The sequence below is a fragment of the Mobula hypostoma genome, chromosome 5 (assembly GCF_963921235.1).
Source record: "Mobula hypostoma chromosome 5, sMobHyp1.1, whole genome shotgun sequence".
NCBI lineage: Eukaryota > Metazoa > Chordata > Chondrichthyes > Myliobatiformes > Myliobatidae > Mobula > Mobula hypostoma.
The window spans coordinates 139,005,564-139,033,434 of NC_086101.1; the positions used below are offsets into that span (position 1 = coordinate 139,005,564).

General features: G+C 41.7%; 1 protein-coding gene across 4 annotated transcripts in view; it reads left to right on the top strand.

Annotated features, from left to right (window-relative positions):
* The first annotated feature begins 15,955 nt into the window (after positions 1–15,955).
* trpm3 (transient receptor potential cation channel, subfamily M, member 3) overlaps positions 15,956–27,871 on the top strand; it is a 539,467-nt gene continuing 527,551 nt past the window's right edge. For all 4 annotated transcript variants that reach the window (XM_063049027.1, XM_063049028.1, XM_063049029.1 and 1 more), the window contains exon 1: positions 15,956–16,163. In XM_063049027.1, the coding sequence (XP_062905097.1) occupies positions 15,987–16,163 (177 nt within the window). In that variant the 5' untranslated portion in view covers positions 15,956–15,986. The remainder of the gene's footprint in view (positions 16,164–27,871) is intronic.

Below are 27,871 nucleotides of genomic sequence, written 5' to 3' on the forward strand. Positions count from 1 at the left end.
TGCATGCCATCTTGGTTAATGTCTTCCATCCACTACATAATGTACTGGTTGGGCACAGGAGTACATTCAGCCAGAGACTCATTCCTCCGAGATGCAGCACTGAGCGTCATAGGAAGTCATTCCTGTCTGTGGCCATCAAACTTTACAACTCCTCCCTTGGAGGGTCAGACACCCTGAGCCAATAGGCTGGTCCTGGACTTATTTCATAATTTACTGGCATAATTTATGTATTACTCTTTAACTATTTATGGTTTATTACTATTTATTATTTATGGTGCAACTGTAACAAAAACTAATTTCCCCCGGGATTAATAAAGCATGACTATGACTATGACTAAGAGTTGAAGTTACAATCAAATTGGCCATGAGCTTATTAAATGGCAGAACAGGCTTGAGGAGCCAAGTGGCTACTACTGTTCACATGCTTTTTACCTCAGACAAAAGTATTATTCGCTGTCCATTTCTGATTCTGCCTTCAGAATCTGATTGTGAGTTGCCTTCTTGAACTCTGGAAGTCCAGGTGGTGATGGTTTTCTTGTAGAACCAGCGTCAGGTTTAATCACTGACATATATCGTGAATGTTGTTGTTTTGCAGCAGCAGTTCAGTGTAATATATAAAATATACTATAAATTACAATAAGTATTTATTAAATAATTAATAAGCAGTACAAAAAGAGAGCAAAAATTGTGATGCAATGTTCATGGATTCATTGACTGTTCAGAAATCTGGTGAGGGGAAGAAGCTGTTCCTAAGACATTGAGAGTGTGTCTTCAGGCTCTTGTATGGTAATAATGAGAAGAGGGCGTGTCTTGGGTGATAGGGGTCCTTAATGACAGATGCTTCCTTTTTTGAGGCATCACTTTTCGAAGATGTTCTCGATGGTGGGGAGTCTAATGCCCATGATGGAGTGGGCTGAAATGCAACTCTCTGCAGCTTTTTGCAATCCTGTGCTGTGGCCCCTCCTTTCCAGACGCCAATGCAACCAATTAGAATGCTCTCCAGAGTAAATCTGTAGAAATTTGCTCGAACCTTTGGAGACATCCCCTCAAACTTTTAATCGAATATAGCTGCTGCATGCCTTCTTCATAATTGCATCAATATTTTCAGCTCTAGATAGATCTTCAGATACATTGACAGCCAGGGACTTGTGTGATGATATTGGATTTGCTGACTGTGAAGTTCTAAACTCAAACCAAGATTTTAAGCCCTATCAGATATAAGTAGCCATTGGTATCCTCACTAAAGGGAGATTATATTGTAGCTAGGAACACTTCAAAGATTAGTTTGCTTCCCTGTTTATCCTCCATGGTGGGTTTAGCTGCCAAAACCCACTATTAAAGCTGTGGTTACCCCCCATCAATGAAGAGATACTTTCAGCTAACAAAGTAGTTTAAACACAGTTCATTTATTTTTAGGCATCCGTTAGTCTCATGAGACCATGGATTTGTGCCTTGGAAGGTTTCCATGGCACAGGCCTGGGAAAGGTTGTATGGAAGACCAGTAGTTGCCCATGCTGCAAGTCTCCCCTCTCCACGACACCAATGTTGTCCAAGGGAAGGGCATTAGGACACATACAGCTTGGCACCAGTGTCATCACAGAGCAATGTGTGGTTAAGTGCCTTGTTCAAGGACATAACACGTTACCTCAGCCAAGGCTCAAACTAGTGACCTTCAGATCACTAGACGAACGCCTTAACCATTTGCCCACACGCCAACACCACAGTTCATTTATAAGAACATAAGAACATAAGAAATAGGAGCAGGAGTTGGCCATCTGGCCCATTGAGCCTGCCCCACCATTCAATAAGATCATGGCTGATCTGTCCGTAAACTCAGCTCCATCTACCTGCCTTTTCTCCATAACCCTTAATTCCCTCACAATATAAAAACCTATCTGTTTCTTAAATATATTTAGTGAAGAAGCCTCAACTTATTTTTAGTGATACATGTTTCAATTTGAAACACTATTTAAAATTCACAGAGGTCTTCTATCTTAAAAAAGATATCTAAAATGTAACGGATATCAGAAACACAGGTGCAATTCCTATAAACTGAAAAGACATACCAGTGAGATGTGGATGAATGAATCCTCCGTCACAGAAATCTCAGGCAGAGGAATGGATTCTAGTTCACTCCATCTTTATGTCATTCTCCTTGATGTTCTTCAACCATTCCTAAAAAGACTGATTGTTCTCTACATTTACACTATTTTTCTGTCACTTGGGTGATTTCACAAACAAGATTTTTTTTTGCTACCTTTTCACGCAGGTAGTCTAAAAGCTTCTGAGGACAGAGTTCCTAAGTACCCACAATTAGTGCAGTAAATATTGACTCTATGAGTACACAAATCTCCCAACTATTAACGAATCAGCTATTTGATGTGCTAAGTAATAGTATCAATCTGGCCTGCAAACTTCCTTGAACAAAATAACTTAGCCAGTGTTGTCTAGGTTGATACAGGCCAATTAACCTATCCTATTGTCTTACACTACTCCTTCTGAGCAGCCAGCCTTATGCTGTGGTCCAGCATGTCTGTGCTGCTTGTTTGTAAAGCTGTCATTTTAACTTCGGACTGATCACTGCTTGCCTTTTCCATCAAGAACTGAAGACCAGCTCCTGTTTACAACAGGAAACTAAACAAAGAATATTAGTTGGAAGTTTAACTTACTTAAAAAAAACAACACCTTGATCTTTAGAAGCTCACAACTGCTCTGTGTAGAAAACTGAGCCTGGACAGAAAAATATCCATCACACTGGACACTGCTCACCCTTTTCACTGCGGATCCCTCAATGAGGACTGGTATTTGTTCCCCCGACTTCCTCTTCCTGAAGTCCACAATCAACTCTTTGGTCTGAATGAAATTTAGTGCAAAGTTGTGGTTATGACACCAGTCAACCAGCCAATCTATCTTGCTCCTGTTTGTCTTCTTGTTGCCAGTGTTGTTTGGGAGAGATCTCAGGACTTAGACTTGGCAAAGATAAACAAACAATAGCGCATTTGGAAAAGTCAGACTGCTTTGTGATCTGGGAGCAATTTGCAGGTGTTGGCCTTCATCTTCTATGCAGTGGAAGTCACTGTTTGGGAGGTGTTACTGAAGGGCCTTGCTGAGCTGTTTCAATGCAACTTAGATTAAACTGCTGCAAGTTAGTGCCAAAGGATGCACACCATCTGCATGACAGTCAAGGAGTTGCATTGCTGTAATAGCGTTGAACTCTTTGGGCGTTGTTGGAACTGCACTTATTATTGATTGTAAAGCATGCCACCACATTCCTGGCTTGTGCCCTTTTGGTCATGGAAATAGGAATTAAGCCGCTTGCCACAAAGTACTGAAGCTCAGATCCAGAGCAAACAACAATCTAGCGGAGGAATGAAAGAGGGTCTCACACAACTCTAGTCAGAGCTGGCATAGGTTAAGCATAGAAAACATAGAAAATAGGTGCAGGAGTAGGCCATTGGGCCCTTCGAGCCTGCACCGCCATTCAGTATGATCATGGCTGATCATCCAACTCAGAACCCTGTACCTGCCTTCCCTCCATACCCCCTGATCCATTTAGCCACAAGGGCCATATCTAACTCCTTCTAAAATATAGCCAATGAACTGGCCTCAACTGTTTCCTGTGGCACAGAATTCCACAGATTCACCACTCTCTGTGTGAAGAAGTTTTTCCTAATCTCGGTCCTAAAAGGCTTCCCCTTTATCCTCAAACTGTGACCCCTCGTTCTGGACGTCCCCAACATCGGGAACAATCTTCCTGCATCTAGCCTGTCCAATCCCTTTAGGATTTTATATGTTTCAATCAGATCCCCCCTCAATCTTCTAAATTCCAACGAGTATAAGCCTAGTTGATCCAGTTTTTCATCATATGAAAGTCCTGCCATCCCAGGAATCAATCTGGTGAACCTTCTTTGTACTCCCTCTATGGCAAGGATGTCTTTCCTCAGATTAGGGGACCAAAACTGCACACAACACAGGTTGGGAAATTTGATAAAGAATTTGATTTGAAATATTGACAATACCCATTCATCCACAAATGCTGGCCGACCCATTGAGTTCCTCCAACAATGATGTGTGAATTGTTCCACGAGAAACTCCCACCATTTCGTAGAAAAATGCAGCCTATTGTTATTAACCTAGTTTTATAAGAAATTTGACTGAAAAATAGAAGAAAATATATTAAATGACCAGGAAGCAGTTGCATTGGCAGTTAAGTAAAAATAATCTGGTTCACAGAAGTCTTTAGAAAGAAATCCACTGTTCCTTACTGGTACGGAGCAATTTGTGGTCTGCTATAAATACTGGAAGTGCTACTCAGTCTGACTGGGCTCTGAATCCAAGAAAATCCAGACACCAACTGCAACTTTAATTACAAACGTTTGTAAGTTATTTTCTCAATATTGCTCTTCACCAAGTCCCAAGGTTTAGCACAGAAGTATTATCAGACAACATTTGGTAGCGAACTACATCTTAGAGATAGAGCTGAGACTTGGTTCAAGATGATATGTTCAAGAAGTATTTGCAAGAAGAGAGAGGCGGAGTGTTAACGGGATTCCAGAGGTTGACAGCTAATGACTGATCAGAGCTCCAGGCAGCTTGATTCATAGCATCTACTGCTCTAGTGTATGACAACAATATAGAAATAACACCAATAGTTAGAACAAAACATGTGGCTCTTTTGACCTGATGGAAGTTGTCCAATAAGTGACATATCCCTTGCCGGCGATAAATAAAAAGGAAAGAAACTGGTGCACACTATGATTTATTTTTCTAAACCCAGCCTAGCAATTTATTGCTGTAGTCTAGTCTGATCCATGCCGCCCAAAGATCCTAGGTAATTGATTCTTCACCATATAGCTTCTGCTTTGATAGTAATGAGGAAGGATTAATGACTATCATGTGACAAGGCACAGTGGTATTCTGAAGCCAAAATCCTGCAGCCCAGATGAAAAGCAATGTTAAATCTGAGAATACGAAATCCGAGCAGCCTCACATTTATTGTTAACTTCTTGTTGCAAAGCCATCTTCTGCCAGATCATAAAATGAGGATTCCTTTGTGACAAAGTCTAATTCCCAAATAAATGTCATAGAAAATACAGTCAGCTTCTTGTTTTTCATTGTCTCCATTATGAAATGCTCTCTTGTTCTCTGTCTGTGAGGAAGTCTGCCCTCTAACTTTCAGAATTGATCTAAAATCAACCAACTTAAGGACATTTATCTGTCTAACATCTGCTAACTAGCTTCTCCTGACCTTCAGACTTCTCCACGTAACCTTCCCCCCCGCCCCGACCTATCAAGAATCTATCAACCTTCGCCTTAATTACAATAATCTGGCCTCCACAGCCACCTGCGGCAATTAATTCCACAGATTCACCACCATCTGGCGAAAGAAATTCCTTCTCATCTCCATTCTAAGTGGACGTCCCTTTTTTCTGAAATTGTTCTCTCTGGTCCTGCATTCCCCCACTACAGGAAGCATCTCCACATCTACTCTATCTAGGCCTTTCAACCTTCAATGAGATCCTTCCTCATTCTTCTAAATTCCAGCGATTACAGGCCCGAGGCATCAAATGCTTCTCATATGATAAGTCTTTGAATCCCAGAATAGTTTTGTGAACCTCCTTTGAATCCTGCTCAATGTCAGCACATCCTTTCTCAGACGAGAAAAATTCCAGAAATCAAAGCAGCACACACAAAAATGCTGGAGGAACTCGGCAGGTCAAGCAACATCTATGGAAACGAGTAAACAGTTGACATTTTGGGCCGAGACCCTTCATCAGGACTGGAAATAATGTTGGGGGGAAGTGGGGTGGGAAGAAGTACAAGGTGGTAGGTAATAGGTGAAAGCAGGAGAGCGGAAGGGGTGAAGTAAAGAGCTGGGAAGCTGATAGGTGAAAAAGATAAAAGGATGGAGAAGGGGGAATCTGATAGGAGAGGGTAGAAGACCTGGAAGAAAGGGAAGGTGGAGGAGCACCAGAGAGAGGTGATAGGCAGGTAAGTAGATAAGGTAGCAGAGGAAAATGGGAATGGAAAATCATGAAGGAGAGAGGTGGGCAACTACCGGGAGTTCAAGAAATTGATGTTCATGCCATCAGATCGGAGGCTACCCAGACGGAATATAAGGTATTACTCCTCCATCCTGAGTGTGGCCTCATTGTAGCAGAAGAGGAGGCCATGGACTGACACGTTGGAAAGAGAATGCAAAGTAGAATTAAAATGGGTGGCCACCAGGAGATACTGCTTTTTCTGGTGGATGGAGCACAGATGCTCATTGAAGTGGTCTCCCAATCTATGTCGCATCTCACCGATATACCGGAGGCCACACCAGGAGCACCAGATACGGTAGATGATCCCAACAGACTCACAGGTGAAGTGTCGCCTCACCTGGAAGGACTGTTTGGGGTCCTGAATGGTAGTGAGGGAGGAGGTGTAGTGGCAGGTGTGGCACTAGTTCCACTGCAAGGCTAAGTGCCAGGAAGGAGATCAGTGGGGAGGGACGAATGGACAAGGGAGTTGTGTAGGGAGTGATCCCTGCGGAAAGCAGAAAGTGAGGGTGAGGGAAAGATGTGCTTGATAGTGGGATTCCCTTGGAAATGGCGGAAGTTATGGAGAATTATGTGCTGGATGCAGAGGCTCGTGGGGTGGTAGGTGCGGACAAGAGGAACTTGGTGGGGTGGTGGGAGGATGGGGTGAGGTCAGGCATGTGCAAAATGGAAGAGATGTGGTTGAGGGCAGCATTGATAGTAGAGGAATGGAAGCCCCTTTCTTTGAAGACAGAGGACATCTCACTAGTTCTGGAATGTAAAGCCTCATCTTGAGAGCAGATGCAGTGGAGACAGAGGAACTTAGAAAAGGGGATGGAAGAGTTATAGTCCAGGTAGCTGTGAGAATTAGTGGATTTTTAAACAATATCATTAGATTAACTGTCTCCAGAGCTACAGCCAGAGATTGAGATAGGGGAGGGAGGTTTCGGAAACGGACCAGGTAAATTTGAGGACAGGGTGGAAGTTGGAGGCAAAGTTGACGAGATCAGCATGGGTGCAGGAAGCAGCACCAATGCGTCATCTATGCAGTGTAGGAAAAGTTGGGGAGTGATACTGTTATAGGTTTGAAAGATAGACTGTATCCTTTCGTAGATAACGGGCACAGAACTGCTGTCAATACTCCAAGTGAGGCATTGACAGAACCTTATAAAGCCTCAGCATAACATCCTTGTTTTTATATTCTAGTCCCCTCAAAATGAATGCTAACATTTGACTTCCTCACCATCAACTCAACTCAACCTGCAAATTAACCTTTAAGGATTCCTGCATGAGGACCCCCAAGTCCCTTTGCAGCCCAGATTTTTTGCATTTTCTCCCTGTTTAGAAAACAGTCTATAGTTTTATTCCTTCTACCAAAATGCATGACCATACACTTCCTGAAATGTATTCCATTTGCCACTTCACTGCCCATTCCGTTAATTTGTCTAAGTCCTTCTGCAGCCTCCCTGCTTCCTCAACACAACCTGTCTTTGTATCATCCTCAAAAAGCCATCAATTCTGTCATCTAAATCATTAACATACAATGTAAAAAGCAGTCCCAACACCAACCCCTGCAGAACACCACTAGTCATTGGCGGCAATCAGAAAAGGCTTCTTGTATTTCTATTCTTTGTCTCCTGCAATTATCCAGTGCTTTATCCATGCTAATATCTTTGTTGTAATACCATGGGCTCTTACCTTGCTAAGCAGCCTCATATGTATCACCTTGTCAAAGGCTTTCTGAAAATCCAAGTACACAACATCCTCCTTTGACTATCCTGCTTGTCAGTTCCTCAAAGAATGCTAATGGATTTGTCAGGTAAAATTTTCCTTTAATGAAACCATGCTCATTTTGTCATGTGCCTACAAGTACCCTGAAACCACATCCAATCAACTCCAACATCTTCCTAATCACTGAGGTCAGACTCACTGACCTATAATTTCCTTTCTTCTGCCTCCCTCCCTTCTTCGAAAGCGGAGTGACATTTGCAATTTTCAGGTCATCAGGAACCATGCCAGAATCTAGTAATTCTTGAAAGATCATTATTAATGGCACCACAATCTCTTCAGCTACCTCTTTCAGAACCCTTGGGTGTAGAACATCTGATCCAGATGACTTGTCTACCTTCAGACCTTTCAACTTCCCAAGCACCTTCTCTGTTGTAATAACATCTGTGCTCACTTCTGTCCCCTGACACTCTCAAACTTCCGGTGTGCTGCTAGTGTTTTCCACAGTAAAGACTGATACAATATATACTTACTCAATTTGTCTGCCATTTCCTTGTCCCCTATTATTACTTCTCCAGCATAGTTTTTCAGCAGTCAGTCCAATATCTATTCTCGCCTCTCTTTGACTCGTTGTATATCTGAAAAAAAATTTAGCATCCTCTTTTATGTTATTGGCTAGCTTACCTTCATATTTCATCTTTTTGCTCCTTATGCCTTTTTTGAGTTGCTTTCTGTTGGTTTTTAAAAACTTCCCTGTCCTCTAACTTCCTACTATTTTTGCTCCATTAAATGCTCCCTCTTTTGCTTTTATGTTGGCTTTGATTGCCCTTGTCAGTCACAATTGTGTTGTCCTGCCTTTAGAGTACTTCTTCTTTGGAATGTACCTATTCTGTGCCTGGTGTTTGGGATGTATGTATCTATCCTGGCATTGCTCCCAGAAACATTGGTGCTCTGTTGTCATCCCTACTAGTGTCCCCTTCCAATCAACTTCGGCCAGTTCCTCTCTTATGTCTCTGTAATTCCCTTTACTCCACGGTGATACTGTATAACTTGTCATATCCTGTGTAATTTTTGACTAAAAAGGGTAAAATTTCAAAATACACTTTAACAGTTACTGCCATTATGTAGTATACCACCTGCCTTTTTATACACCAAGTTTCCTATGCCTTTTTAGTTATGCCCCCACCACTTATTGGGAAGAAATTGATCTTGGGAAGATCAAAAATATGTTTTGCATTTGAACATATGAATTAGTTGCAGGAGTATCCTCAATACTGTTCCACATTTCAATAAGATCATGGCTATTCTGATTGTAACTTCAGTTCCATATTGTTGTCTATCCTGGTAAGTTTCCATTCCTTGCCAACAGAAATTGGCCCATCTATGTGTTAAAAATATTCTAAGATATTTCTTCTACTTCTTTTCGAGAAGAAAGTTCTAAAGACTGGTAACATTGTGAAAATAATTGCATCATTTCAGTCTTATTGATTTTACATTCTCCCACTCAAGGAAACATCCTCTCCACATCAGCCTCATGAAGACCCCTCATAAAAATATATGTTTCAATTACCTCCCCTCCCTGTCTTCTAAACACTAGCAAAACTTGACAATGAGAAATCTAAGTAAGGATTTTGTGAAGGAATGTAACTTTATCAAGTTGGATTGATTAGAATGACTATAATTACAATAATTGTTGATATCATTGTTGTTGGTCATTGAGCTGTGGCTAGGATTAGGATTTATAACCATATAACCATATAACAATTGCAACATGGAAACAGGCCATCTCGGCCCTTCTAGTCCGTGCCGAACGCTTACTCTCACCTAGTCCCATCTACCTGCACTCAGCCCATAACCCTCCATTCCTTTCCTATCCCTATACCTATCCAATTTTTTTTAAATGACAAAATCGAACCTGCCTCTACCACTTCTACTGGAAGCTTGTTGCACACAGCTACCACTCTCTGAGTAAAGAAGTTCCCCCTCGTGTTACCCCCTAAACTCTTGCCCCTTAACTTTCAACTCATGTCTTCTTGTTTGAATCTCCCCTACTCTCAATGGAAAAAGCTTATTCACATCAACTCTATCTATCCCCCTCATAATTTTAAGTACCCCTATCAAGTCCCTTCTCAACCTTCTATGCTCCAAAGAATAAAGACCTAACTTGTTCAACCTTTCTCTGTAATTTAGGTGCTGAAACCCAGGTAACATTCTAGTAAATCTCCTCTGTACTCTCTCTATTTTGTTGACATCTTTCCTATAATTCGGTGACCAGAACTGTACACAATACTCCAAATTTGGCCTCACCAATGCTTCATACAATTTCAACATTACATCCCAACTCCTATACTGAATGCTCTGATTTTTAAAGGCCAGCATACCAAAAGGTTTCTTCACCACCCTATCCACATGAGATTCCACCTTCAGGGCATTATGCACCAGTATTTCTAGATCACTCTGTTCTACTGCATTCCTCAATGCCCTATCATTTATCATGTATGTCCTATTTTGATTAGTCCTACCAAAATGTAGCACCTCACACTTATCAGCATTAAACTCCATCTGCCATCTTTCAGCCCACTCTTCTAACTGGCCTAAATCTCTCTGCAAACTTTGAAAACCTACTTCATTATCGACAACACCACCTATCTTAGTACCATCTGCATACTTACTTATCCAATTTACCACCCCATCATCCAGATCATTAATGTATATGACAAACAACATTGGACCCAGTACAGATCCCTGAGGCACACCATTAGTCACTGGCCTCCAACCTGACAAACAGTTATTCACCACTACTCTCTGACATCTCTCATCCAGCCACTGTTGAATCCATTTTACTACTTCAATATTAATACCTAACGATTGAACCTTCCTCACTAACCTTCCATGTGGAACCTTGTCAAAGGCCTTACTGAAGTCCATGATCCAAACCACGGCAGATTCAGACATACAAGCTCATATCCTACTACAGAAAAAGTATAAAGATAGCAAATACTACCAATACTCAGCATCTGTGGACTCACTTATGGCTTATTTGAGCAGGTAGCATAGGAGGGTGGTTGAAGGCTGTTTCTTGCAATGGGGCTCGGTGACTAGTGGTATGCAGCAGGGGTCAGTGTTGGGACCCTTGCATTTTCATTTTCATTCATGAAAATTATGGTGAAGAGGTTTTCCTAGATTACAGGGGAACTTGATCAATCAGGGAAGTGGACAAATTTATTTCAATACTGTCAAGTGTGAGGTGATACATTTTGGGAAGTCAGACCAGCACAGGTCTTATACAATGAATGGTAGGGCTCCAGAGAGCACAACAGAATAGAGGTCCAAAGGAGTACAAATACATAGATCATTGAAAGTGGCGTCACCGGTAGACAGGGTGCTGAAAAGGGTGCTTAGTATACAGTATTCATCAGTCAGTGCACTGAGTATAGAAGGTGAGCCATTATCTTGCATTGGTAAGGCCACACTTGGGAGTACTGTGATAGGAAATATGCGGTTAAACCGGAAGAGTGTAGAAAAGATTTGCAAGGATGATGCCAGGACTGTAGAGTCTGAGTTATAGGGAGAGGTTGGACAGGTTTGGTCTTTATTCCTTAGAACAGGGGTCCCCAGCCATGGACCAATACCATTACGCAAGGGGTCCGTACATTGGGAACCCTGCCTCAGAATGTGGGAAAATGAAGGGTGACCTTATAGAAAAGTTTAGAATTATGGAAGGTATAGATAAGGATGATGGTCCCCCCCCCCACCCCAGAGTTTGGGAAATCAGAACTAGAGGATATAGATTTAGGGTGAGAAAGGTAAGGAATTAAAAGGGACCCGATGGACAACTTTTTCACGCAGGGTGTGGTGAGTAAACGCAACAAACTGCCAGAAAGAAGTGGTTGATGCAGCTACAACAGAAGCAGCTGGATAGATACATGGGTGGGTGAGGCTTGGAGGGGCATGGGTTACCTGTGGGAAATTGAGACAAGCTAGCTGGGCACCACGGTCAGCTTGGACTTGCTGCGCTGAAGGGCCTGTATCCATGTTTTATTGCTCTATGACTCTAAAATAGTACATATAGTACAGGGATCTAAAATAGTATAGGGATATGATGTTGAGGCTCTATAAGGTGCTGGTGAGACCTCACTTGGAGTACTGTGGGCAGTTTTGGTCTCCTTATTTAAGAAAGGATGTGCTGACGTTGGAGAGGGTACAAAGAAGATTCACTGGAATGATTCCGGGAATGAGAGGGTTAACATATGAGGAACGTTTGTCCGCTTTTGGACTGTATTCCTTGGAGCTTAGAAGAATGAGGGGAGACCTCATACAAACATTTCGAATGTTGAAAGGCATGGACAGAGTGGATGTGGCAAAGTTGTTTCCCATGATGGGGGGAGTCTAGTACGAGAGGGCATGACTTAAGGATTGAAGGGCGCCCATTCAGAACAGAGATGCGAAGAAATTTTTTTAGCCAGAGGGTGGTGAATCTACGGAATTTGTTGCCACAGGTGGCAGTGGAGGCCAAGTCATTGGGTGTATTTAAGGCAGAGATTGATAGGTATCTGTGTAGCCAGGGCATCAAAGGTTATGGTGAGAAGGCCCTGGCTACTCAGATACCTAAATGGGAGAATGGATCAGCTCATGATAAAATGGCGGAGCAGATTCGATGGGCCGAATGGCCGACTTCTGCTCCTTTGTCTTATGGTCTTATATTTCATTTGTCAGAACTGAGGAAAGGTAGAAATTAAACAGGTTTCAAATGATTACAGAGAAGGTGGTGGGGCGGGGAGAAAAGGGAAGGTCTCAGCGATGGGTGCGGACAAAGTGTCAATTGAGAATAATGGTAAAAGGTTGCTAGTCACACAAGATGTGTGCGGTGCATGGAGGAGATGTTAGTGGATGGAAACACAAAAGCTGAGACAGAGAGAGAAGTAAAGGCTCTGCAACTGTGAGATTCAAACAAGAAAGACAAAGCACTGCAGATGCTGAAATAGAAACAATCCTGGAAATACTCTGCAGATCTGACAGCATCTGTGGAAGTAGAAGCGAGATTGATGTTCCAGGTTGTTACCCTTTCATCAAAGTTAACCAATTCTGATATAAATTGGAAAGGCTAAATTGTTAAATTTAACAATCCACAACTGTTAAATTCAATGTTAAGTCCTGAGAGTTCTAACTAGCCCAGATGGAACATGAGACGTAGTTTCTTGTGTATATGTCAGATTCCTTGGAATAGTGAAAAAGATCAAAGATAGAACATTTGGATTAGGATGGAGAATTAAAGTAACAGGCTCCTTGGGAAGTAAACAGAGGTATTCTGCAAAGCAGTCAGTCAGTTTCCTTTTGGTTTCTCCATTTCAGAGGAAACCCCAATATGAAACCAAACACAATACATTTGATTGGAAGAATTGCAAGTGCAAGCTTCAACTGCATGACTATCTGAGTTTTGGGAAGGGAAGAAGTAAAACAGGAGGCACTGCATCTACTCTGAATGCAAAAGAAAGGTGTTATGAGGAATGGGGCGGGGGAAGAGTTTTCTGACTGCAGAATTATTAGTTTTCTTTGCTTTCACTTCATTTGAGGTACAGCACTCAGCAATACTTTTTATTCATTTACCAGCAGAGCACAGCTATTTTGTGTCCAAAATATGAATAATTTCCCTATAATCCATGGGAGGCACAGTAAAGCAGTAGTTAGCTATGCCAGTTTAGAGGCTGATCTCAGTCTCTAATGGTACAGCGTTTGTATGTTCTCCCTGCGACCATGTCAACTTCCACTTTGTGCTCCAGTTTCCTCCCACATTATAGATATTATCACTCACTTATACACTGGAAGTTATGTTTTGGATATGGAACACACAGAGAGAACATGCAAACTCCACACAGACAGCACTGAAGATCAGGATTGACCTGAGTCACTGTAAATGTAAGGCACAAGCTCCTCCAGCCTCTGAAAGTGCAAGATAAATGACCCTTTGAAACTTAAACTTTTCCTACTTTGAGCAGATTATTATAAAGACCTTTTAAGTGTCAATTGTACTTTGTCAATGATCCCCCACCCCAATTCCATTTGTGGAAGTTGTTCTAGTCTAGAGAGCATGATAGGTCACCTTTTTGCTTCAGAATATCAGACATCCCACCTCTCCCGGAAGTTCCGGGAGTCTCCCACAAATTAATAGTGGCTCCCTGATGCCCGCAAATTATATACAATGTCCCGGAAATTGATTTTTTTGAGAGTGATCATGAGAGAACGCGTTAGAGAGAGCGAGAGAGTGAGCGCAAGAGCAAGAAAGCAAGTGCGAGAGAGAGTGAGAACGACCACGAGAGAGCAAGAAAGCAAGCACGAGAGAGAGAGAGAGCAAGAGAGCGAGAGCAAGAGCAAGAGTGAGAAAGCAAGTGCGAGAGAGCAAGAGAGAGAGTGAGAGCAAGAGCGAGAAAGCAAGCGCGAGAGAGCGAGCGCGAGTGAGAGCGACCATGAGCGAGAGAGCACGCGATAGAGAGAGAACGAGAGCAAGAACAAGAGCGAGAGAGTTCCAAAAAAAGTCAGAGTGGCAGAGTGTTCCAAAAAAAATATAAAACCTACTTCACCCCAGACTACACTAAAGTGTTCCCCTGCCTAATGGGGGTCAAAAATAATGACAGTGTTGCTCGCTGCACTGTTTGCAATGGTGACTTTTCTATTGCCCATGGTGGGTTAAAATGTAAAAGACATGTTGAGGTGAGTTTAACAGGTGTCATTCGTTCATTGGCATAGCTAACGTTATTTAAACTAGCTGGCTAGCTGCTAAGGAGCTACTCTATTGCAGACATCCCACCTCTCCTGGGAGTCTCCGGCAAATTGATGGTGCTACCTCCCTGAAATGAGTTTTTGCAGGGTGGGATGTCTGGAATATATACACAGAGTGTAACACTGCCCCACCCCCAGACAGGACCAGGAGCATCATATTACTGTAACTTCTTCACCAAGAAACACTGCTAGGGCATGTCAAAGGGGTCAAAAGGCATAGGTCAGCTGCACACTAGCTCCAGAGAAACATGCAATCTAGTTTCAAGTTCAAATTCCATTGGACATGAGAGGTCCACCACTGCAGAGCGCATGGGCTAGGTGGAAGAGTTGACAAACTTCTGATCTACTGAAGACCTTTCTTGGATAAGCGGTGAAGGGGAGAGAGCAAGGACCAGTATCCGGTACTAGGACTGACATTTTCTTAGCACCAGAGCTCCAGTCAAATAGCATTTTATTTAAAAAAATGGCTTTAGGGTTTACTTTCTAAACACTGAAACCTATTTAAGAACGGCTGATTAGTTTGGCCAGTGCTTTGTACCAATGGAATAAGTAACTGCCTTTTTCAAGATCTACTTGAAGAACCAAACAGAGTGGAATAGATTTGACCCCTGTTTGGTTTTATAAATTGGGGCTAAATGCCATTGTTTTTCTTTGTTTGAGGGAGACGTCGGGTAAGTGGTCTGTTCTTTCTGTAAGCCAAAAAAATATGCGTCACAGTCGGAGCACCACTCCAGACCAACGCTACCATGGCAGGCCTGGCTACCTGTTAAGCCCCTGAGTTTAAGACCAGATCTTCCCTATTTGGTGGACGTAACATTTTGTTTGAGAAAGGACAGTTGGTTTCTGGCCAGTTCTCAAACTAATATTTAATCACCCAGTCTCTTCTATTTATCTACTTGTGGTCAATTTGTCTATCTGAGGGAGCTTGCAGTGCGGAACCCGGCTGCTAGGCTTCTCCACACATCGACAACACTTACAAAGCTTTTCACATAAACGGTAAACCACCTTTGTACAACCCGAACGCCTTAGAAGCAGCTAAATATTGAACCCAAATGAGGCGAGGCTTCAGACAAAGAATGAATTAGCCGGGGACTCCAACCACCAATGTCAATTGTATCCGAGAGAGCGATCCTTTACCCACCGTGGCAAAGGGCACCCGCACTCTGGCTGAGGAAGTTGGTTAAAACGGTACACGCCAGACATTTATTTTCAGTGTCGTTTGCTTGGGTACCTATGAAAGCTCCCAAAGATAACCTCGGCCGCCCCGCCTTTAAATCTGCTGTCGGAGAAGGCGGAACCCACTGGCATACAGACTATACGGATTGCTAAATGAGCAAAGACTCAGTGTGTGTAAGAGAGGGTGGGAGTAAGAGAGAGAGAGAGAGGAAGACTTACGCTTGCTGTAAACAGGTGGTTCCAGCATTTCCACAGCCACCGGCACTTGCTAAGTGCGCTGAAACTATGCGAGTGGGAAAGCAGGACTGGCGGACTCGGGGCCAGGCGGAGAGCGGACTAAACGCGAGGGATGAGGGAGGAGAAAGGAAATCAAGCCGGGGCAAATTCGCAGATTCCTGGAAGAGACTGAGTTCGAAGCAGAGTTCGCTGAAGCGCGCTGGCCTCCCGTCTCAGCAACAGCAGGTGAGTTAGAAGCTACCCAGTCTCTCTTTTCTGCATTATTGTTCTGCAATATAGAGCCCCACCCTGGGCATCATCAATATTAGTCTAGGATCAGGAGTCAGAATAATCAAGTACTTATGATCAGGCTTTGTATATGTGTAACTCTTTGCTCAGTGGTTACCTGTGTTTAACTATGTACGTAATTACTGTATATTGTAAGAGCAGAAAACGTTCACAGTAGTGAAAGTGTTAAATGCTCTTAAGTGATTAAGAGAGCTGACAGAAATTTTGAACTTACACGAAGAACCTCTGTTGCTGGCTGCTGCCTAGATATCGCTCTCCTTTGAATGCCGTACTCGGAAGCCAGATTTTCTAGCTTTCGTTTGAAAGCTGAATCCATTCATATAGCAATTATTGATGGAAAATAGAATTTAATAAACCTTGGGCGTAAGAAAACGTGCAATCCAGACCGAAACAGACTTTAAATTGCCACCCCCCCCGGGATTCTGAAATGAATGATTGAAGAAAAATCCGAATTGCGTGCGGATTAGTGACACCTACAGTACTCTGTATAAAACTTTGCTGTTTTCTTTAGTGTCCTCACATTCTCATTTTAAAGGCTAATGAGCAAAGCTGTGTGCATCATGTTCAATTCCAGAATGTGCTGAGTTCCTGTATGCCTTGGATAGTCTAGTTACTGTTATAGCTCCCTGGGGTCTAATGTAATTGCAATATAAACTCCTTAATTGTGATGCACATTAAAGGTTTACTCAACACCCTTAATAGATCATTTGCTGAATGAAGCCACTGTTCAGATGCTGTTCCTGACTGTCCAGTATACTGCTCCTCCTTAGAGAGTTCCTTGTTGAGGTTGACGCACTTCCACTCCATTTCTAAAGTAGTGGCCCAGTCGCCACTCCCATGTATACCCCCCTCACCCCACTGTCTGCAGCATAGGTGGAGCAGGAGGTGCTTGACCACGAGTAGATTGATGAGTAATGTGGGAGACGGTTCACTTTTCACCATGTACTGGGGGCATTTTATGTATGGATTTACTAATGCCACCCTAGAATCTCTTCACCACTTGGAGTGGCCAGAGATTGCCAAGAATCAGTAGGAATATTCTATTTCTTCAAGAAGATCTTGGGAATATCCTGGTGTCTCTTCGACATTGTCAGGTGAACTCTTGTGGTGACCGGGTGTCTGTTGGAAGGCTGGTGTCAGGCACAGGGGTGATGTGACACCTCTATTGGAGCTTAATTATGGCTGGGGATGTAAGTTTAGCAGCAGATACTGATGCTGCCGATTGATTGGAGCATATTATGGAGAAACCCTTTCTGCTATGTTGCCAGGGCTTTGTGGTGCCGGCTATAGCTGGTCAATGTGGAGGGGGGTAGGATCACTGCTGCTTTGTGAACCTTGCCAGTTTTGAGGTTTCGATCTTCACTGCATTTCTCAATCGAACAAAAGCCGTGCTGCACAATAAATGTGCTGGTGAATTCCATAATCAATATCAGCCTTTGTTACAAGTTTGCTTTCAAGTCGCAGGAAGCGGTTCATGGTTCGCCAGATTCTTGTTGTGGGCCTTTTTCATTGGAGAGTTATATACAGTGGGGGTTAGTAGAGCACCTTTATTTGTAGCTGTTAAGACGAAGGTGTTAATGCAACAGTAATGTCTTGGAGCTTGGTCTCAGAATTTGCTTGTATAAACTGGAAACTTAGAGTGCCTTGTCAAAAGAAAGGTGGCTGGGAGACCACAGTGAGCTTTGTACATGCAGTGCCTTTCAGAGTGGGAGTGACAGTGACCAGAGTATGAGGGGGTATCTCAGCATATAGAGTGCACTGAGAGGAGGGCATGGGGGTCCTGTTGATACTTTTATAGCCGTGAATTGGGGTGAGGCATGGCTGCTTAGCCAAGTGCAATGCGTCTCCCACGTCTTGGTTACCTCCAGGATCACAGGTGGGCTTGTGCTGTGTCTAGGAGCCGGGTTCACTGCTGTACTTCTCTGAGGCTGAGAACTTTGAGGAAAGCGCATATAGGAAACAGTCACATTTCCATTTACGTGTGTGAATTAGAAAGGGCAATGGGTGACCACCAGACAAAGAGGAACAGGCAAGTCACATAGGAATCAATCTTGCTGTTTAACAGATTTTCCCTTTTGGACATCGTTATGGTGATGGGTTATCAGAGCAGTGAAGTCAGGATCAGGAACATGGGACTGTGAGCGGCTCAACTATACATGAGGAGAGGGGGAAACAGTAATACTGGAAGGGGATTCAATAGCCAGGGTGATTGAAACCATTTCTGTGGCTGCAGACTTCACTCCAGGATGGTAACTTGCCAAGATCAAGGATGGTACTGATAAATTAAAGGGGAAAACTGAAATAAAAGTAAAATTTTATTGTCATATGCACAGATGCAGTAAAAAACAACAGGTGTAGCAACATCACAACCACATAGCATCAGAGACACAACTTTCAGATGAAAAACATAAATCAGAATCAGGTTTATTATCACCGGCATGCGACATGAAATTTGTTAACTTAGTAGCAGCAGTTCAATGCAATACATAATATAGAAGAAAAGATAATAAAATAATAATATTAAATAAATCTTGTTCAGTATACTTTATGTAGTATATGTATATTGAATAGATTAAAATTGTGAAAAAAACAGAAATACTATATATTTTAAAAAAGTGAGGTAGTGTCCAAGGGTTCAATGTCCATTAGGAATCAGATGGCAGAGAGGAAGAAGCTGTTCCTGAATTGCTGAGTGTGTGCCTTCAGGCTTCTGTACCTCCTACCTGATGGTAGCAGTGAGAAAAGGGCATGCCCTGGGTGCTGGAGGTCCTTAATAATGAACGCTGCCTTTCTGAGACACTGCTCAGAGAGGTCCTGTAATGATATAAGAAGGAAAAAAATAATGAAGTTTGGCAGGCAAAATTTGCAGAACTCAAAGAGCAGGACCTTAAAGATTGTAATCTCCAGACTGCCAAGTGCTAACTTGTACAAAAATGGGAAGATGGTGCTATTAAGTGCAGAGATGGAGAGATGCTGCAGGAGGTACAGCTTTATACAGTACTTCTGAGGCATTGCACCTATTTCTGCAAGTGTGGAACCTTAGAAAATTGGCTGAGTTACGCCATATCAAATCCAGGCCTGTAGCTTTGCAGTGGCTTACAATAAATAAATCACAGCCAAAATACATATCTGAAATTAAAACAGCAAATGTTGGAAAGGCTCAACAGTTCAGGCAGCATCCGTGGAGAGACAAAAAGTTAACATTCATTAGAAGTGAGACAAAAAGGGAAAAAAAATGTTCGTTGTCAGTTGTGGAGAAGGTTGGGGAGGGTTGAGTGGACTAAAGGTAATATCTTTAAAAGGGTGAGTCAATTCTTTTAATGTAAATTAATGACACAAATATAAACGAATTGTCTTTGTCATTATGGAAATATACCTGTACAGTGACCAGTGCTGTGAACTAAATGTCTGGTTATTTGATATTTAAGAACAGGCAAAAAAAAAGAAAAAATATGGGTGGTGTAGTGGGGTGGTGAGGAATGATCTTGGTGTGACACATCTTGATGCAGAGCAATACTAAAAGCTGTTTGGAGAAGCTCAGTGGGTCAAACAGCATCTGATTTTTTTTTGTTTCAGAATCAGGCATCTATAACCTCTTGGGTCCCTGTATCATTATGTAAAACTGAAATCTGCTGAAAGAGCAGAAAGTGTTGGTATTTATTAATAGGCTGCCAAATAATTGGCATAAATGAGGACAAAACAAGGATACTATAGTGATCATGGGAAACTTTAACATACCGATAGACTGACAAATCAAATCTACAGCAGTAATGGAACGTATTTGGAATGCTTTTCCAGATCAATATATTGAAGAACCAACTAGAAGAAAGGCTATTTAGGATCTTGGTTTGCAAATTTTGAAGGGGTTGATTAATAACCTTATTGTCAAGGGACCTTTGGGGAAGAGTGATCATAACAAGATGATTTTAAACAACAGGAATTCTGCAGATGCTGGAAATTCAAGCAACACACATCAAAGTTTCTGGTGAATGCAGCAGGCCAGGCAGCATCTCTAGAAAGAGGTACAGTCGATGTTTCAGGCTGAGACCCTTCGTCAGGACTCACGACGAAGGATCTCGGCCTGAAACGTCGACTGTACTTCTTCCTAGAGATGCTGCCTGGCCTGCTGCATTCACCAGCAACTTTGAAGATGATTTTAAATTAGCTTTGAAAGTGATGGACAGTAGTTCAATGCCAATCTACAATCTTAAATCTCAACAGAGAAATATATGAAGGTGTGAAAGTCAAATTGACTGTGGTTGGTTTGGAGAATATATCTAAAATGTATGATGGTGGATGGGTAATAGTTAAACTATAAAGTAATCTGCAAGTTATAAAGCAAGTAACATCCTTTTAAGGTGTAACTACCCAACAGAGAAAGTGATTTATCTATAGCTGATGGGAGAATCTAAAGGCAGTATCGAGTTGGGGGAAAAAACAGGATAATAAATTTGTCAGAAATAGTAGCTGGCCAGAGGATTGAGAGAATCTTGGAACTTAGCAGAAGAGGGTTGAGAAATTAATTAAAAAAAAAATAAGACGTTCAAAAATGTGTAGACTGGCAAAAGGCTTGAGGTTACGTAAAAAGAGCAAGACAGAAGGTGAGTGGGAGGTTCTGTTATAGGACATTGAACAGTCTTCTAGTATGATAAGACATAAGACCGTAATATATAGCAGCAGAATTAGGCCATTTGGCTCATTGAGTCTGCTCCGCCATTTCTTCATGGCTGATCCAATTTTCCTCTTAGACCCAATCTCCTGCCTTATCCCTGTATCCCTTCATTCTCTGAACAATCAAGAATCTATCAACCTCTGCCTTAAATATACATAAAGAACTTGTCCTCCACAGCTACCTGTGGCAATGAATTCCACAGATTCACAACTCTCTGGCTAAAGAAATTCCTCCTCAACTCTGTTCTAAAAAGATGCCACTCTATTCTGAGCCTGTGTCCCCTGGTCCTAGACTCTCCCACCATAGAAAACATCCTCTCCACATCCACTCTAAGCCCTTTCACCATTTGGTAGGTTTCAATTAGGTCATCTTTTGACCTCACAATCTACCTTGTTATGTTCTTGCAGCTTATAGTCTGCCTCCACTGTGCCTTCTCTGTAATTGTAATACTTCATTTTGCATTCTTTTGTTATTTTCTTTTGTGCCACCTCAGTGATTTGTTGTAATGAAATGATCTGAGTAGTTTCTCACTTTACCTGATTGCATGCAACAATAATAAAATAGTTTGCCAAGTTACAGTCAGAGGCAGGAGAACTTGTCACGGGGAAATAGGAAAATGGCCTGGGTAATGAGGTTAGAACATATGTAATTGGGGACGAGATTAGAAATTGGTTAAGAAAGAGAGTGAAGAGTGGAAATCAATAGATTCTTTGGTGTCCTGTGATTCATGGAGCACTGCACAGGTCATCGTTTGGACCCCAGGTATTCATTACTTGTATCAATCATCTGGCTGCATGTACAAAATACATAAGTTGTAAATTTTGATGATGATGCTGAGCAGGATGGGATTGTGAGTACAGAGGAGGATGTAAAGAGCCTTCAAGGGCACATGGAACAGATGAGTGAGTGGGCCAGATCGTGACAGATGGAATATAATGTGGAAAATGTGAAATGTGAATATGTTGGTGTTCAAAAAAGAAAGTTTATTTGTTAAATGGTTAGAGACTGGATTCAAGTGATGTTCAAAAGGCCTACATATGCTTGTACACAAGACATTGAAGGACAAGGAATGAAGATGGCAAATTGTGTAGGATCTTGATATGATTGCACCTGGGCTATTGTGAGGAATTGTACATTGTTTTGGCTATTTTGTAAAATATGTACTTGCCATGGAATTGTGCGTTGTTTTGACTGTCTAGTAAAATAGGTACTTGCCATAGAAAGAGTGATGTGAAGGTTTGTTAAACTGGTTCCAGTGACGGAGGGTTTACCTTTGGAGGAAAGATTGAGAAGATTGGGACTGTATTCTCTACAGTTATGAAAGATGAGGGAAATCTAACATTCTTAAGGACTTGGCTGACTGATAACATCATGGATTGAAAATAAGGAGCGGAGCATTTAAGGTGAAGGTGAGGAGACCATAGTCATTCAGAGGCTGGAGAGCTTTTCGAAGTTGAAAAGGGAGGGCTGTGGAAGCTCAATAATCATGCTCATTCAGTGTTTCTGTGATGTTACTACAAGCAAGTTTTTCTTTGCCCATGACAATAAGCTCGACTTTGACTTTAACAAGTTCAAAAGAATAGTCAGGGCCAGGTTAATGAACATGGTGTTACAGGCAGATGGACTTGGTTCCATACTGTATTGATTTAATATCATCTATATCAATGAAAATGTACAAGGCATGATTAGTAAGTTTGCAGATGGCACTAAAATAAGCAGCGCAGTGGACAGTGAAGATGATTGTCAGGTTTTACAGAGGCATTGTAATCACCTCGATAAGTGGGCCAAGGATTGGCAAATGGAGTTTAATTAGGATAAGTGCACGGTGTCGCATTTTGGGAATGCCAATAAGAGTGGGACTTTCACAGTGAACAGTAGGGCTTTGGGCAGTGTTGTAGGACCTGAGGTACCTAGGAGTACAAGGACCTAGTTCTCTGAAAGTGGCATCACAGATAGACAGTGCATCACAGAAGGTTATCAAAACACCAACCTTAGTCAGGGCATTGAGATAGAAATTTTGTTTGTAGTTGTGCAAAATGTTGGCTGTATTTTGAATATTGCGTTCAGTTTTGGTCACTTGGTGATAGGAAGTTAGGACTTTTTTCATAGGGGTGTAGGAAAATGAGGGGTAATTTTACAGAAGTATACAAAATCATATTGGGGTGAATGCACACGGACGTTTTCCTAGGGCCAGGGAATGAAGAACTAGAGGGCATAGCTTTAAGGTGTGAGGGGAGAGATTTAAGAGAAACTTGAGGGGCAACTTTTCAACAACTGTTATAAAAGAATGAAAATGGTGTGAAGCTAGCCTTGTTTGAGTTCACATTGAGTCTGTTGTAGACTTGTAAGTTAAGGTCATGGCTTGCATGCCATCTTGAAGAAGATGTAATACGGGAGATGAATTTCTGTAAATAGCCATATTTTATAAGGATGCTGCACATTTTCTCTTAAATAACAGAGTCAAGGTTTTTGTGAAGTCAACAAAGGTCATGTCTGGTTATGGATACTGCTTTCTGCATTTTTCTTGGAGTTGATATGCCATGAGGATCTCATTCACTGTGCCCTGTTAGAAGGGAACAGTTCTTTGACCAATAGGGGTCAAGAGGTTGAGAAGGACCCTGGTGATTGCAAATCTTGTGTCTGAAAACAAAGTGACCCTTTTGTAGTCACCTCAATTGGATCTGAGTACTTCCTCGACGATGATTTTTGATTACAGCATCCAAAGTCCACTGGTTGAAAGGAAATACTGTACATGTGCTGTATTGACATGTACTTCAATGACTAGCCTTCCTGAAATACTCCACATTGATCACTGACAATTCTGAAACTGAAATATGGGAGACAATCATTGCATAGAAGTTTACATGCGACTTTAATCAGGAGATTGTCAAGTATCTTTGACTGTCAGTTGGTCCCAGTACATCATTTCAAAGAGGAGCAAAGGAGTCCTCCCCCAGCTCTCGGCCAAATCTATTCTAAATCAACATCATTAAAACAGATTGTCTGGTCATTATCATGTGGGTGGAGTTAGCTTCATACAAACTGCTGCATTTCCTGCATTATAACAGCAACTCCAATTCTTCACATGCAGATTACAAATCTTAGTTTGTATCAAGTTGATAAAACATTTTTCAGATCAAAACAATGCTTCAGAACTCTCTTAACTTCAGAACTCTGTTAACTTAATTAATCATAGCTATAAGCAACAGATGATGCAAGTGATTTCATTGATTGAGAGTGCAGTTGAACAATAACACTGAGGAGGAATGGCTCGGAGGGAGTTGAATTGGATATAAAAATGTCATGATGCTTGGATCAGTTTTAGATATTGGACATGGGACAAGTTTGAGTTTGTTTTTTACTTCAGCAGATCTCTAATTAGAAGAGAAGACTGGCAAAGCATAACCACAAAAGTGAAAAAGAGCCCAGTAAGGTTTGAGGTGAAAGAACCAAGAATTTCCAATTTAAGCTTAATCAGTATTCTGCACACAAAATTGTTAGCTTTAAGAACTCTTCGCTGTTGTTCTCACTTCTTCATAAATTAACTGGTGTATCACCAGATATAAAATCTAACTTTAAGCTGCAACATTTGGTAAAAGAAGGTAAATTTTATTAAAACAAATTTGTTCAGTTGAGAAATATTATTTGATCTGTTTAAATGTGGTGTACTTTAATGCAGCTAAATATGGATTGGCACAAAAGGGCGATTTAAGTATCCCAGTTATTTAGAACTGAAAATAACTTTTAAAAAACACTATTACTTGCAGATACAAATGGTTTATTGTAGTCTGTTTCTCAGTAAATTAAAACCCTCTAATAGTGTTGAAAATATGTATTTAGGCATAGAGGCAATATTTATTTTGGAGCCCCTTAAATGGGCTACAAATGATTGCAATTAGCAGAAACTTGCCTTGTGATTGAATCAATCAGGCTGTTTCGTGGGTAGGGCTGGCCTTGCATTAATGCAGAGACGAGCTGGATTCAATGCATCGTCTGCACTTTTGCACATATTTAGAATTCATGGAGTCAGGAATTTCAGGACAAAACATATTAGCAAAGATGAGTTTTGGGAGATATTTCCTTAAATTATTTATTTCTTGAGATTACTTTTGGCTAAGTTCCCAGTGCTTTGGTATCCAAAAACAACAACATTGATATTTTGCTAATATGAAAGCAACAAGCAAATACAGTGAATTCCGGTTAATTGGGACATCGGTTAATAGAGGTAGCTGCTTATTTAGGACAACTCTTAAAGAATAAAAACTAATTGCGAAAAGAGCTTGGATTTGGGACACAGTGTCAATTAGTTGGGACAGGAGACTGTTGCCGAACAGCTTCTAACTAGCATCAGACACGTGCACTTGTGTGGCCATTAAGACACCGCACAGTACTTAGAGCGAGCAGATTTTAAATAGCGTCACTTGCATGCGCTCGTGTTCAAAAAGCAGTGATTTTTGTCACTGATAGTTGGCGAGGAAGAAGCAGCAAGACAATTCAGAACTATTTTGCTCAGTGTGGTTTCAGGCGTTCAGGTTAGGAGATCCCAGAAATGACCAGGAGTGAAATTCCTCCATCAATAACTATGAGGAACTAATACACAGTTTTATAGTACTGTTGTAGTATTGATGGTGTTCTAATTTGTTCTGTATTTCACTTAAATACATAATTTGTTGCTCAGTTAACTGATAGTTTGTCTTTTTCATACTTTTTAACAATTTCTATGAAACGTTGCCTAATTGGGACAATTGCTTAATTGGGCCAAAATGTTCTGCTCCCAGTGTGACCCAATTAACTGTAATCCACTGTACTTCAAGAGTACTTCATTTGCAGTAGAACACTAGGATGCCCTGAGGCCATACAAGATGCTAATAAATGCATATTTTTTCTTACTTGCTCCATTATAGTTGAAGATAGCCCTTCAGTGGTTGTAACATAGAGTGGAGCTATTGGATTGTTTATCCAGAGAATTAATTAAATTCATTATATTCTATATTTAGAGTTGAAGTTGATAGGTTTTTAATTAGTAAGGCTATCAAAGATTATGGAGAGAAAGCAAGGGTTATGAGGGATAATAAATCATGGTTGAATAGCAGAGCAGACGATGGGCCAAATGGCCTATTTGTACTCCTATGTCTTACAGTCTTATGAAAATAAAAGAGTTGCTATCATAATATTGGTCTTGAGGTTACAAGAATGATGTGAAGACCTTGGTGATCAGAGAATAAAATCTGCTGTCTTTTGATATACATGTTCAAAAACTCACACTAATGTATTTAATTCTTAAACAGCCTTTTGAAGTAATCTAGCTAGCTCCACTCTTCAATAGCAGTTAAACTTATATGTGCGATACTTATGCCCCCATTCAACAAATTTAAATCTCCAGACTGGTTTGGAATCTAGTCCATTGGTTTCTGTGTGAAGCCCCATTCCCTGGCAACTGTCTGAATCTGAACCAGACTGTTCACAAAATGACAGTCAAAAACCACAGAAGCTGAAAACTTAAAATGAAAACTGAAAATGCTAGAAACATTCAACTGGTCAGGCTGTATCTATGAGAAAACGGGTCTTTAATCAGATATATAAAGACTGTTCACAACATTGGCTTATATTTTACCCTGAACTGAACACCGTATCATCAAACTTAAACATCAGTAACATGATCCAACTTTGTTTCTGCCTCAGTTAATCAGCTGCTGAAACCCTCATTGGTACCTTTGTCACCTCTAGTCTTGAACATTTCAAACACTCTTGGCCAGAACTTCTTGATCTACGTCCATGGATTTAAAATTCTTGAATCTGCTGCCAATATCCTAACTGGCACCAAATCCTGTTTATCCCTTTCTCCTGTGCATGTTGACCATTAACTCTAAGAAGAGCAGCACTTGATTTTATAATGTTCATTCCTTTTTAAAATCTTCCCTTGCCTCCATCCATGTCACTGTATTACTGTAACCTCTTGTAACTCCACACGCTTGTATATCTACTCGTGGTGGAGGAGGTGAGAAGACAGGAAGAGGCAGAGTGACACGCCAGGGCCGTCTCAATGGCCAAGCAGGACCACTGGACTAATTGAGAGAGCCTGGCAAAGAGGAAACTTAGCTGGCGTGACATCTGGGAGATGGAGGGATCTCGGCTAAGTTTTGTCATCAGAGCCACTTATGACCTCCTACCCATACCCCAGAACCTGGACCAGTGGTGGGAAGAAGACCCCGCTTGCTTTCTTTGTCAAGCACCCGGATCACTAAGGCACATTTTAACAGGATGCACCACGAGCCTCACCCAGGGGCAGTACACTTGGCGGCATAACCAAGTTCTCAGACAGCTGGCATCAATCTTGGAACAGACGCGAATCACCACAAATGCTCTCCCACAAACATCGGCAAGAAATGTCCACATCACACGATTTGTACCAGCAGGCCAACCTCCAGAGCACCATATAACATCAAAAGATGTAAGCATTCTGCAGGTTGCTCGGGATTGGAAAATGGACGTGGACTTGGAAAAAAAGCTTGTGTTTCCCCCAGACATTGCAGCTACAACACTCTGGCCAGACATGGTCCTGTGGTCTGCAACAGCCAAGCTGGCATATGTTGTGGAATATGTTGTGGGAAGATGGTGTCGAAGGAGCTTATGAGAGGAAAAAGACCAAATACTCTGAACTGGCAACTGAAGCTGCCCAGAATGTCTGGAAGACCAAGATTTTCCCTGTAGAAGTGGGATGCAGGGGATTCGTTGCTACATCTACGACCAGTCTATTGAAGAAGATGGTGGTGAGGGGTCACTCCCTCCAACAAGCAATCAAGTCCTTGTCAAATGCAGCAGAAGAGAGCAGCAATTGGATTTGGATTAAAAGGAAAGACAACAACTGGGCTGCAGGATGAAGACAGGGGGGTATGGAACTGAGGGGGGTGTATCTGGGATGCCAGGTAGCACCGTTGAGCCCTCTGGAGACGTCGTGGGCTTATCAACGAAA